The sequence below is a fragment of the Pongo pygmaeus genome, chromosome 8 (assembly GCF_028885625.2).
Source record: "Pongo pygmaeus isolate AG05252 chromosome 8, NHGRI_mPonPyg2-v2.0_pri, whole genome shotgun sequence".
Lineage (NCBI taxonomy): Eukaryota > Metazoa > Chordata > Mammalia > Primates > Hominidae > Pongo > Pongo pygmaeus.
The window spans coordinates 138,456,442-138,468,810 of NC_072381.2; the positions used below are offsets into that span (position 1 = coordinate 138,456,442).

Consider the following 12,369-nt stretch of genomic DNA (forward strand, 5'->3'; position numbering starts at 1 on the left):
GGTCCTGGCACGTGATGCCCCATCCTGGGCACTGAGAAGAGTGAACGGGGTCCTGGCGCGTGATGCCCCTTCCTGGGCACTGAGAAGAGTGAACAGGGTCCTGGCACGTGATGACCCATCCTGGGCACTAAGAAGAGTGAACGGGGTCCTGGCGCGTGATGCCCCGTCCTGGGGACTGAGAAGAGTGAACGGGGTCCTGGCGCGTGATGCCCCGTCCTGGGCACTAAGAAGAGTGAATGGGGTCCTGGTGCGTGATGCCCCATCCTGGGCACTGAGAAGAGTGAATGGGGTCCTGGCGCATGATGCCCTGTCCTGGGCACTGAGTGAACTGGGGGCCTGGTACATGGTGCCCGGTCCTGAGCACTGGCCTGCTTGTGTCTCTGAGCACCCAGGAGACCCTGGACACATGGAAGTTGCCGACGTGAAAGGCATATCAGCACGTTCGTATGTTGGCCTCGCATCCCCACGGGTGTGGCCGACACAGGCTCTGGAGCCGTCCCGGTGGGCAGGGCCGTGGGAAGACAGGGCGTGGGCCTGGGGCGCTCCTTGGCTCTGGCAGGTGCTGCCCACGCTGGCCATTTGGCCACAGAAAACATCTTTACAGCCTTTGGGTCAGCGGTTTCATCTTCCAGGATTATTAGACCCAGGAAATTAGCCAAAAAGAACCTCAAGGAAAACAACCTTTACTGCAGAAATATTTGCAATAGCAACAGATGGAAAACAGCCTCATATTAAAAAATTGGGGAAAGATTAGGGATGATAATAATTGCTCAACTGGATGGAACACGGTAAGCCACTAAAAGTGAGATCTGTGAAAATTAAAGAATGGGAATGTTCTGTGTCCGGCTATGCTGACGAGGGCCTGGCGGCACAGCTGACTCTGGAGAGCAAGCGAGGGACCCAAGTCAGAGGCCATTTTCTTTCATTGAAATTACCCTTATTTATTTTCAAATTTAATTAGCGTGCATATCTGTCTATCCAAAATTACTTCAAAGCTGTATTTCGTTAGAAATGGCAGCTTTCTACCTGCTGAATGCCTGTGTCCCCTCAAAATTCCCTTCAACCTGCCACGGGAGGAGTGTCCATGTCCCTCAAAATTCCCATGCTGGGAGATCATCACCCCCACAGTGATGGTGTTGGGGTGGCCTTTGATGGCCTTTGAGGGGGGTTGGATCATGGGGATGGAGCCCTCACAAACAGGGTTAGTCCCTTATGAAAGGGACCCTAGAGAGCCCTGCCCCTTCCCGCATGTGAGGACACGGCGGGAGGCGCCGTCTGTGAGACAGGAAGGGGCCCTCGGCAGACGCCGAATCTGCCACACCTCGATGGGACTTCCAGCCTCCGGGACTGTGAGCAGGAACCATCTGGGGTGGGAGGCCCCCCATCTGTGGCCCTTTGTCCCAGCCTCTGAAGGCTGAGGCCCCCCCTTCTGTGCCTACGACGCACACACGGCCCGCAGGCCACACACCCCTCCTGCTGAGGTCCACATGACTTCAGAATCCCTCCTGACCAGCTTTCCACGGGGCCACTGCTGACTTGTCCATGAGGGCACGGGGCCGGCAGGACGGGGGCTTCCTGTGCACACGGCTGAGGCCTGTGGGAAGCTTTCTGGACTGGGCCTGGAGACCTGGTGGGGTGCTCACACGCTCCCTGATCTGTGATTGTGGCCAGGCCCATGCTCCCTGCCCATTTTGGGGACCTGGTGGGGTGCTCACACGCTCCCTGATCTGTGATTGAGGCCCAGGCCCATGCTCCCTGCCCATTTTGGGGACCTGGTGGGGTGCTCACACGCTCCCTGATCTGTGATTGAGGCCCAGGCCCATGCTCCCTGCCCATTTTGGGGACCTGGTGGGGTGCTCACCTGCTCCCTGATCTGTGATTGAGGCCCAGGCTCGTGCTCCCTGCCCATTTTGGGGACCTGGTGGGGTGCTCACCTGCTCCCTGATCTGTGATTGAGGCCCAGGCCCGTGCTCCCTGCCCATTTTGGGGACCTGGTGGGGTGCTCACCTGCTCCCTGATCTGTGATTGAGGCCCAGGCCCGTGCTCCCTGCCCATTTTGGGGACCTGGTGGGGTGCTCACCTGCTCCCTGATCTGTGATTGAGGCCCAGGCCCGTGCTCCCTGCCCATTTTGGGGACCTGGTGGGGTGCTCACACGCTCCCTGATCTGTGATTGTGGCCAGGCCCATGCTCCCTGCCCATTTTGGGGACCTGGTGGGGTGCTCACACGCTCCCTGATCTGTGATTGAGGCCCAGGCCCGTGCTCCCTGCCCATTTTGGGGACCTGGTGGGGTGCTCACCTGCTCCCTGATCTGTGATTGAGGCCCAGGCCCGTGCTCCCTGCCCATTTTGGGGACCTGGTGGGGTGCTCACACGCTCCCTGATCTGTGATTGAGGCCCAGGCCCATGCTCCCTGCCCATTTTGGGGACCTGGTGGGGTGCTCACACGCTCCCTGATCTGTGATTGAGGCCCAGGCCCGTGCTCCCTGCCCATTTTGGGGACCTGGTGGGGTGCTCACCTGCTCCCTGATCTGTGATTGAGGCCCAGGCCCGTGCTCCCTGCCCATTTTGGGGACCTGGTGGGGTGCTCACCTGCTCCCTGATCTGTGATTGAGGCCCAGGCCCGTGCTCCCTGCCCATTTTGGGGACCTGGTGGGGTGCTCACCTGCTCCCTGATCTGTGATTGAGGTCCAGGCCCGTGCTCCCTGCCCATTTTGGGGACCTGGTGGGGTGCTCACCTGCTCCCTGATCTGTGATTGAGGCCCAGGCCTGCGCTCCCTGCCCATTTTGGGGACCTGGTGGGGTGCTCACCTGCTCCCTGATCTGTGATTGAGGCCCAGGCCTGCGCTCCCTGCCCATTTTGGGGACCTGGTGGGGTGCTCACCTGCTCCCTGATCTGTGATTGCGGCCAGGCCCATGCTCCCTGCCCATTTTGGGGACCTGGTGGGGTGCTCACCTGCTCCCTGATCTGAGATTGAGGCCCAGGCCCGTGCTCCCTGCCCGTTTTGGGGGAATTTGTCCAGTCATGAGGGTTACTTACGGCCTAAATTTCTTCAGGTACTTGATGCCCATCTCCAGAGCCCTGTGAGCGCAGGACATGGTGGTCTCATGGTCACGCGCCGCATGGGCGAAGTGGGTCAGCCGCGTCAGGGTCTGCAGCTCCACCAGGGGGTCCGACCAGTTGCACTCGGAAGCCATTTTCACCAACTTCCAGTAGGTGGCAAGAGAAGGGGCACCGTGTTAGCAACAATGACCTTCCAACGGCCTGCAGTCCCCACGGACCACGCAGCGCATGTGATTCTAAACAGAGGCGTGGCCTGTGAAGGGCCACTGTGCCACAAAAGCTGAGCTGCCACGTCCATGCCTGTGAGGGCCCCTGACGTCCTTGTAGCTCCCACACCCCACAGGGTGTCCTGGACACGGGACTGGCGTGTGCAGCCCTTGGCTGCCCCTGAGCGGCTCAGGGTTGGGTGGGACACAGAGGGTCTGCTCAGACAGCGTTTGCCTCACACCAGGAGACAGGGATGCTCCCAGCATGAAGCTGAAGGAAGTGCATGGAGGGGGCGCAGCTCCGTTGGGAGGTGGGGGAGAGCAGGGCAGAGTTGGGGTGAGCATGCACGATGGGGCTTGAGTTCCAGCCACCTAGGGCAAGAGCCTCGGCGTCCTTGCCTCTTGGCCCCTGGCCTCCCGGGACCCCCGGGGACACCTACCTGGGCCAGGGATGGGACAGTGAAGTCCATGAGGCCCAGCCCGTTGCATGAGTACATTTCCAAGGCAACAAGGACTCTGGTCACCGAGCTGACATCCTCGTTGGTGCCCTGGTGGGGAGGATGCCCTGAGTGTATCAGCCCAAGGGTGCGGGGAGAGTCTGGAATATGCGTGAATTTAACACTGCGAGGTATTAGTTTTATGGCAATAATCAGACCACGAAATTGGGAGCGTTTATACCTTAGGCTGTTTTTGTTACTGTTGACCTGCAGGTCATCTTCTCATACAACGAGGAGCCCCAAGGCCGTGCGGCCCCCATGTGTGAGGCAGCCTTGTCTGATGGCTGGGTGACCCCCGAGGAGGAAAGGACCAGTGGGCCTGATATGGTGGCTGCCTGGGGCAGGCAGGTCAACGCCTGGGCCCTCCCCGCCTCCCTGGGCCCCATTAGGCCCTGGCTCCTGGCCAGGCTTCAAGGCCCCTCCTCCATCTGGCTTTCCAGGAGCTCACGGGGCTGGCCCTGGGCCCACTCCTCCTCAGGGGAGGGCAGCACCCCTACAGGCCCAGCAGCTCACAGACCCCGTGGACAGGTGGGCAGAGGAGGCCCCGTGCCGCACTCAAGGGCAGCCAGCGGCGGTGAGCTCAGTGGGAAAAGGGAGTGCCCAGGCCGTCCGTGATGGCTCCATCTAGAGCAAAGTGGTCCTGGGGGCCCCACCACCCCCGGCTGTCTCGGATCTCTACGTCCACAGGGTCTCGGTCGGAGCCCAGATGTGGGCAGGGGCGCCCACCTGCTCCTCGGTGCCCAGCCGTGGCCCAATCTGCTGCTGCAGCAGCTGCTTGGCCTTGACCCAGGTGGCGATGAGCGGCTGCCGGGTGCTGGTGGGCACCGTCTCTTCGGGCGCGCTCCCGTTGCTCAGGTTCAGGGCAAACTCACAGACCTAGGACAGACGTGTTCTCGGTCATGAAACCTGAATTCTAAACAGGGGACCTTGAGCCAAGATCCAAACCATTAAAAGATGGATGGACCCAGCTCCTGATCCAGCCCGTGAAGGGCCTTAAACACATGAGACCTCAGGCCCACCAGGGGCTGCACCACAAACCCAGCAGATGAAGCCCCACCCCCAGATGCCGAGGACGCAGCCGCCACCTGGCCTCCAGTGCGCCCCGGCCCTCTCACTCCTGAGCTGTCCCCACGGCATGGGGACTGGGACCCCCCAGGAAGGAGCAGCTGGGCCAGCACCCCTCCCCCACTGCAGCTGGTATCTGTTGGGGGTGGGGCAGCGAGGACGGAGCCCCAAAAGTGGGGGCGTGAAATCTGCCACGTGCTTTGCCTGCAGTGACGGGCATGTGGGCTGCTGCCCTGAGCCCCTGGGCTGCGCCCCAGCTCCCTGTCTTGCTGGCCGTGTGACCAGGTGAGTTTCTTCATGCTGTGCGCTTCAGTTTCCTCATCTCTACGTAGAAATGAAACCCAGTCTATGGGTCGTCGTGAGGATCAGTGAGTCCTTGTTCAGAGCCTCGCCTGGTGCAGGAGGCACTGGCCACCGGGAGTGACCTCTTGCCAGGGATGTCCCGTCTCTCGCTGTCTTGTGAACACCTGCTCCTTGCAAAACGTCTTGGTAGCACAGACACCTACTGGGCAGCGTCCTTCCCTTTCCTCCCCTCCATCCTTCCTTCTGGATAAACTTCCAAACACTTGTCAAGTTCCACACAGACATCCCATCAGAATGTGTTTGGGGAGCACTGACTCCCCTGTTCACCACCTGGCTCCCAGCGGGGTTGTGCACATGCTCGGTCCAGGCACTACCCAAGCCGGCTTCCTCACACTCTCCGCCATTCACTCCGTGTTCCTGGGTTGCCAGGTCAGTGCTGGCGTTTCCTCTCGGCATCTGGATCCAGCCGTCATCACATCCAAGAGGGAAGCTCCTCTGCACCCCCCGGCTGCCTCCCGGGGCCCAGAGCAGGCTCAGCTTCACCCACAGCTGCCTGAGCCGCCCATGGCGCCCTCCCCTCCGAAGCCTCCAGCCTGATCCCTGCAGGTCCCCGGAGGCAGCCCCTTTCCCTTCTCAGAAGAATGACCTGCATCTGATGTCACAGCCGGTGCTCCTGACCGGCCCACACTGACTGCCCAGGCCCAGCCATCCCCACTGGGAGCTGGTACCGCACCTGATGCCACAGCCGGTGCTCCTGCTACCGAGATGTTTTGCAAGGAGCAGGTGTTCCTAAGACAGCTCAGGAGTGAGAGGGCCGGGGCGCACTAGAGGCCAGGTGGCGGCTGCCTCCCCGTGTGCAGCTGCGTCCTCAGCGTCTGGGGGTGGGGCTTCATCTGCTGGGTTTGTGGTGCAGCCCCCGGTAGGCCTGAGGTCTTATGTGTTTCAGGACCTTTTGGTCCCGACTGCCCGGGGCCAGCTGTCCCCAGTGGGAGCTGGTACTGCACCTGATGCCACAGCCAGTGCTCCTGGCCGTCCTGGCCAGCCCACACTGACTGCCCAGGGCCAGCCGACCCCACTGGGAGCTGGTAGCACCAGGGCCCTCTCTGGCTCTGGCCTGGCGCAGCTGACTGTGAGCGTTGTGAGTGCTGTGCCGCAGGCTCAAGACTCTCCGGCCCGCGGTTTTATCCATGGCCCAGAAAGGGTCATGCAGGATGAGCTTTAGCACAAAATCTTCCTGCAAGGGTGGGGACAGCTCCCCCACCCTGTGCCCCTGAGGAGACACTCAAGGCCTCCCTGCCCCCACCCCACCGTGGGTGCTCCACACACAGGCTCCATGAGGTTCCCGACAGACTCCCTTGACTCATTAGGACACCGGCTTTCTCTCGGGTTCTTTGAGGCTCTTCTGAGTTAGAAATGGGCAATGGCTCATCAAACACTTCTGCAACGTCCGTCAAGGAGAACACTATTTCTTTTCCCTTCCTTTTGGATTACAACAAAATCCAAATTCCACGGGATAAACGATCCGCCTGGGCCACCAGGATCCTCCCACACACTGGGTCTGCTGCATTTTACTGGAACGGCTGCATTTGTGGGTGGTGCGGTCCCTGTTTCTCGCTGTTCCAATCCGCCATTTCTGGTTCTATTTCCACTCTCCTCTAGGCCTGGAGCCCGCCCAGAGGGGAGGCCCCACACCCACCCACGGGTCTTACTTTCCTCTTTCCAGCCCTGGCCTTATTTCCCAGTAACTGGAGCCCCTGACGTTTTACTTCCTAAAGTGTTCTCATGTCTGTCGCCTCCACTGAAGGGAGTTTGCTCTCCCAGGGCCTTTCCAGGAGCCTTCAGAAGCTCAGTCCCAGCCTCCAGCTCCAGGTCTGCAGGGCTCTGTCTCAGGTCAGCTGCCTCCCTGCTCTCTCCATCCATCCCCATCCCGCTCCAACACACACACCTCTCTCTCTATATATATCTCTCTCCTCTCTCTCCTCTCTCTGTCTCTCTCCTCTCTCTCTCTCCCTCTCCTCTCTCTCTCCTCTCTCCTCTCTCTCCTCTCTCTCTCTCCCTCTCCTCTCTCTGTCCTCTCTGTCCTCTCTCTCCTCTCTCTCTTCTCTCTCTCCTCTCTCTCTCTCCCTCTCCTCTCTCTCTCCTCTCTCTCTCTCCCTCTCCTCTCTCTCCTCTCTCTCTCTCCCTCTCCTCTCTCTCTCCTCTCTCTCTCTCCTCTCTCTGTCTCTCTCCTCTCTCTCCTCTCTCTCTCCCTCTCCTCTCTCTCTCCTCTCTCTCTCTCCCTCTCCTCTCTCTCTCCTCTCTCTCTCTCCTCTCTCTGTCTCTCTCCTCTCTCTCCTCTCTCTCTCTCCTCTCTCTCTCTCCCTCTCCTCTCTCTCTCCTCTCTCTCTCTCCTCTCTCTGTCTCTCTCCTCTCTCTCCTCTCTCTCTCCCTCTCCTCTCTCTCTCCCTCTCCTCTCTCTCTCTCTCTCTCCTCTCTGTCTCTCCTCTCTCTCTCCTCTCTCTCTCCTCTGTCTCTCTCCCTCTCCTCTCTCTCTCTCCTCTCTCTCTCCTCTCTCTCCTCTCTCTCTCCTCTCTCTCTCCTCTCTCTCTCTCCCTCTCCTCTCTCTCTCTCCTCTCTCTCCTCTCTCTCTCTCCCTCTCCTCTCTCTCTCTCTCCTCTCTCTCCTCTCTCTCTCTCCTCTCTCTCTCTCCCTCTCCTCTCTCTCTCTCCTCTCTCTCTCCTCTCTCTCCTCTCTCTCTCCTCTCTCTCTCCTCTCTCTCTCTCCCTCTCCTCTCTCTCTCTCCTCTCTCTCCTCTCTCTCTCTCCCTCTCCTCTCTCTCTCTCCTCTCTCTCCTCTCTCTCTCTCCCTCTCCTCTCTCTCTCTCCTCTCTCTCCTCTCTCTCTCTCCCTCTCCTCTCTCTCTCTCCTCTCTCTCCTCTCTCTCTCTCCCTCTCCTCTCTCTCTCTCCTCTCTCTCCTCTCTCTCTCTCCCTCTCCTCTCTCTCTCTCCTCTCTCTCCTCTCTCTCTCTCCCTCTCCTCTCTCTCTCTCCTCTCTCTCCTCTCTCTCTCTCCCTCTCCTCTCTCTCTCTCCCTCTCCTCTCTCTCTCTCTCTCTCCTCTCTGTCTCTCCTCTCTCTCTCCTCTCTCTCTCCTCTGTCTCTCTCCCTCTCCTCTCTCTCTCTCCTCTCTCTCTCCTCTCTCTCCTCTCTCTCTCCTCTCTCTCTCCTCTCTCTCTCTCCCTCTCCTCTCTCTCTCTCCTCTCTCTCCTCTCTCTCTCTCCTCTCTCTCTCTCCCTCTCCTCTCTCTCTCTCCTCTCTCTCTCCTCTCTCTCTCCTCTCTCTCTCTCCCTCTCCTCTCTCTCCTCTCTCTCTCTCTCTCCCTCTCCTCTCTCTCCTCTCTCTCTCTCTCTCCCTCTCCTCTCTCTCCTCTCTCTCCCCTCTCTCTCCTCTCTCTCTCTCCCTCTCCTCTCTCTCTCCTCTCTCTCTCTCCCTCTCCTCTCTCTCTCCTCTCTCTCTCTCTCTCTCCTCTCTCTCTCCTCTCTCTCTCTCTCTCTCTCTCTCTCTCCTCTCTCTGTCTCTCTCTCCTCTCCCTCTCCTCTCTCTCTCTCTCTCCTCTCTCTCTCCCTCTCCTCTCTCTCTCTCTCTCTCTTTCTCTCTCTCTCTCCTCTCTCTCTCTCCTCTCTCTCTCTCTCCTCTCTCTCTCTCTCCTCTCTCTCTTTCTCTCTCCTCTCTCTCTCCTCTCTCTCTCTCCCTCTCCTCTCTCTCTCCTCTCCTCTCTTTCTCTCTCTCTCTCCTCTCTCTCTCTCTCCTCTCTCTCTCTCTCCTCTCTCTCTTTCTCTCTCCTCTCTCTCTCTCCCTCTCCTCTCTCTCTCCTCTCCTCTCTCTCTTTCTCTCTCTCTCGGCATCACGGAGGTGGTACCTCCACCGCTGTTTTGATCTCGGAGGTGGCTCCTGCGTCCAGTGGGCTGTGAAATGCGTTTGGTCGCATGAATTTCCTGGACTTCTCGGCAGCCTGGACTGGAATCCAGCTGATGATCAGGCCTCGCGCCAAGGTGTTGCAGAGCGTCACCAGCATCACAGGGTCCCTGGGAGACACGCTTGTCAGAAGGAACCTCGGCCCCCGCAGGCCACGCCCCGATCCCATGTGCGGAGTCCTCAGGTCATGGTAAGAGGCCTGAGATGCACGGGTGACCACGACCGCCCACGACCCTCCTCTGCTGGGACACAGAGGGCCACGGAGCGCAGCTGCCTGCCTTTGCTCTGGGGTCTCCCAAGGGAAGAAGCCCCTCCTTGCATGAATGCGGCACAGCCCACACACACCCGTTGTGGCCCGTGGCCTTGACGATGCTCAGGAGGTGGTACAGGGCGTCCACCAGCTCCTTCTGCCGCCCGGCCAGGATCAGGTGGTGGTTGTGGTTCAGGACGTAGACCACGGCGTTCTGCACGATCCACGCCTCCTGGATCTCCTGTCCAATCTCTGCGGAGCGCAGCCAGTTATTCATGGCATACTGGGACAGACTCTCGATCCAGGTTCTGCAAAACGAGCACCATCCAGCCCTTAATGCAGGGGACCCAGCCCCGGGGCAGGGACCAGGATGGCTGTGGGGCCTGTTAGGAACCAGGCTGCAGGGCAGGAAGTGAGAGGGGGCGGGTGGGCGGCGACCAAACGCCATCTGCATTTACAGTGGCTCCCGCCACTGGCGCTCCCACCCGAGCCCCGCCTCCCGTCCCATCAGCAGCTGCATTCCAGTCTCACAGGAGCGCGAACCCTATTAGATCAGCGGGTTCCAAGGATCTAGGCCACGTGCTCCTTGTGAGAATCGAACTAACACCTGATGATCTGAGGTGGAAACAGTTTCATCCCATGACCAGCCTCCACCCAGCCAGTCCGTGGAAAAACTGTCTCCCACAAAACCAGTCCCTGGGGCTGAAACGGTTGGGATGGCTGGACGGTGCCTAAGTGTGAGACGGTCTTTCCCCACCCGCCCTCGCTAAAGAGAGTGTGGGCTCTTCCTATGAGACTCCCTTGTTTCCAGAAGTCTGTGGAGCCCTGGGCTCAGAAAGGGGCTCCTGTGGGGGCTGCATGGGGAAGAGACGCTCTGCCGCCCCCCTCCACCCACCCCCCACAGCTGTGCACTCCACCTGAAGCCCAGCTTCACCCCTCCACCCAGCCCCCGACAGCTGCGCGCTCCACCTGAAGCCCAGCCTCATCCCTCCACCCAGCCTCCAACAGCTGCGCACTCCACCTGAAGCCCAGCCTCACCCCTTCACCCCCCACCCCGGCCTGTGCGCTCCACCTGAAGCCCAGCCTGGTGCTCCCCTTTCCCAGCAGCCCCCATGTTCCAGTTTGTCCTCATCCTCCCTGGACACCTCCAACGGCCCCTGGCTGGTTCCCATAGCCACGAGGGCTCACACCTGCCACGGGACCCCCGCTCACCTGCAAACCTTCGGCCCCCGGCCCGAGGCTGTGTCCAGCCACACTGCAGCTGCCTTGAGCCTCCTGGCTTCGCTCCACACCGTGAAGCGCCGCCCTCCCTCCTGCCCAAGTGAGCATCTCCCTCTTCCTCCCCACCTGAATCACACGCAAGCTCTGCCCTTCCCCAGGGAGCCGTCACACCGAGCACAGGGCAGTCAGCCCTTACTCAGCCGTGTGGATGCGGACAGGGTCTGTCCGTCCCGCTAGACCAGGTTGGCAAACTTTCTGTAAGGGGCCAAATAGTATTTTGAGCTTTGCAAGCTCCATATAGTCTTCACTGTATATTTTTTCTATTTTGTTTTACAAATTTAAAAGTGTCAAAGCCACTCTCAGCTCACAGGCTGCAAACAGCTTGAGCCCTAATTTTCAGACCCTCCTCTGTCTGTGAGCAGGCCCACCAGGAGTGCAGAGCTCTGCCCAGCCTTGGGCCTGGGTCCTGGAAAGGCATCTGGAGCCCCTGCCTGAAATGACGGAGCTGTGAGGGCTGGGAGTCCAGGGTGGGCCTGGGCCAGGTGGCTCCTCACAGAGCCCGGAGCTGCTGCAGGAGATGGATCCCGAGAGGCCAAGACAAAGGCTACCTGCAGCCGTCATCGTCATTGCTGCTGCCTGACCACCTCTTCCCTCCAAAGAGCTTGGCCGGGTGGCTCCAGGCGTGCACAGCAAGCAGGGACAGCTGGCTTTCCTTCTGCCCCGTGGGACCGGCGAGGACAGGGGTGCCGTGCCCGGCTTCTGTTGCATGGATAGTCGGGGACACGCGAGCTTACCACGTTCGTGTGCTTGACGCAGCTGCATCGGAGGGATAAGTTCCCGTGTCCTATGCAGGGCGAGCGACTAGTTTACAGGGATGCTGGAAGGGGGACACCGAACATTCCCGACATGGAGAAACAACGCACGTCCAGCATGACGGATTCGCTGATTACCCAGATCTGATCACCACGTTACATGGATCAAAACGCCACTATGCACCCCAGAAATGGTAAAATTCTTACTTGTCAATTAAAAAAATAAGTCAAAAATATTTAATTTTATATTAAAAACAGGTAAAAACCATCATTGCTGGTAAACCACTCCAACTTCGGTTGTTTCTGAACTTGGAACCTCATGTCAGCAAATCCTGTGAGATGTTCTGTACAAACTAATTTTTCTTATTGACACACAAGGAGTTTTCGAAGCCAAGGCAGTCCTTGATAGCTTTTCCCACAATAGGAGAGAGAGCACAGCTTTTCCTCTGAGCAAATACAGAAGCTGTTCCTTCTATTTTCTGCCACGAAGCCCACCTCCCTAGCAGCTGCCTTTCATGCATCGTCAGAGGGCCTGACGAGAGTAAGCAAGGCGGACACTAGAGCGCGCTGAAAAGACACTCCTGAACTTTCCCTCATAGTAACAACAAACTATGCCCGGGGTCTTGCTAGGAACGACTGCTAAAAACATGTGAGGCCACGTCACCCCATTTCCTCTTTTGTGGTCTCAGTCATTTACGCAACAACGGACACTTCCCCCACGCGAGAAGCCTGTATCCTTACGAATGCGAAGGGTGTCCCTCCCCACACCAGCCTGAGTGCAGCGGACGCTCTGACCCACGGCCCCGGGCAGTGCTCAAGGCCACAGTCGCCTCCGCCCACCTGTATGTGATCCACTCGGCATTCACCTCCGGGGGCTCAGGCACGTAGCCGGCTGGGTGCTGGCTCAGGTCTTCGGGGGGGATGGCCCGGTCATTCAGCTCTACACCTTCTGACCGCAGCAAATGAACCGTGGCCTGCAAAACACACATGCAGTGGGAGGGG

At 59.2% G+C, this 12,369-nt stretch overlaps 1 protein-coding gene across 1 annotated transcript in view; it reads right to left on the reverse strand.

The window, feature by feature from the left end:
- CFAP46 (cilia and flagella associated protein 46) overlaps nucleotides 1-12,369 on the reverse strand; it is a 132,908-nt gene that overhangs the window by 96,900 nt on the left and 23,639 nt on the right. Inside the window, 6 exon segments of the mRNA XM_054473811.2 lie at nucleotides 3,039-3,205; nucleotides 3,709-3,816; nucleotides 4,492-4,641; nucleotides 9,029-9,194; nucleotides 9,430-9,642; nucleotides 12,208-12,341. Of these exon segments, the coding sequence (XP_054329786.1) occupies nucleotides 3,039-3,205; nucleotides 3,709-3,816; nucleotides 4,492-4,641; nucleotides 9,029-9,194; nucleotides 9,430-9,642; nucleotides 12,208-12,341 (938 nt within the window).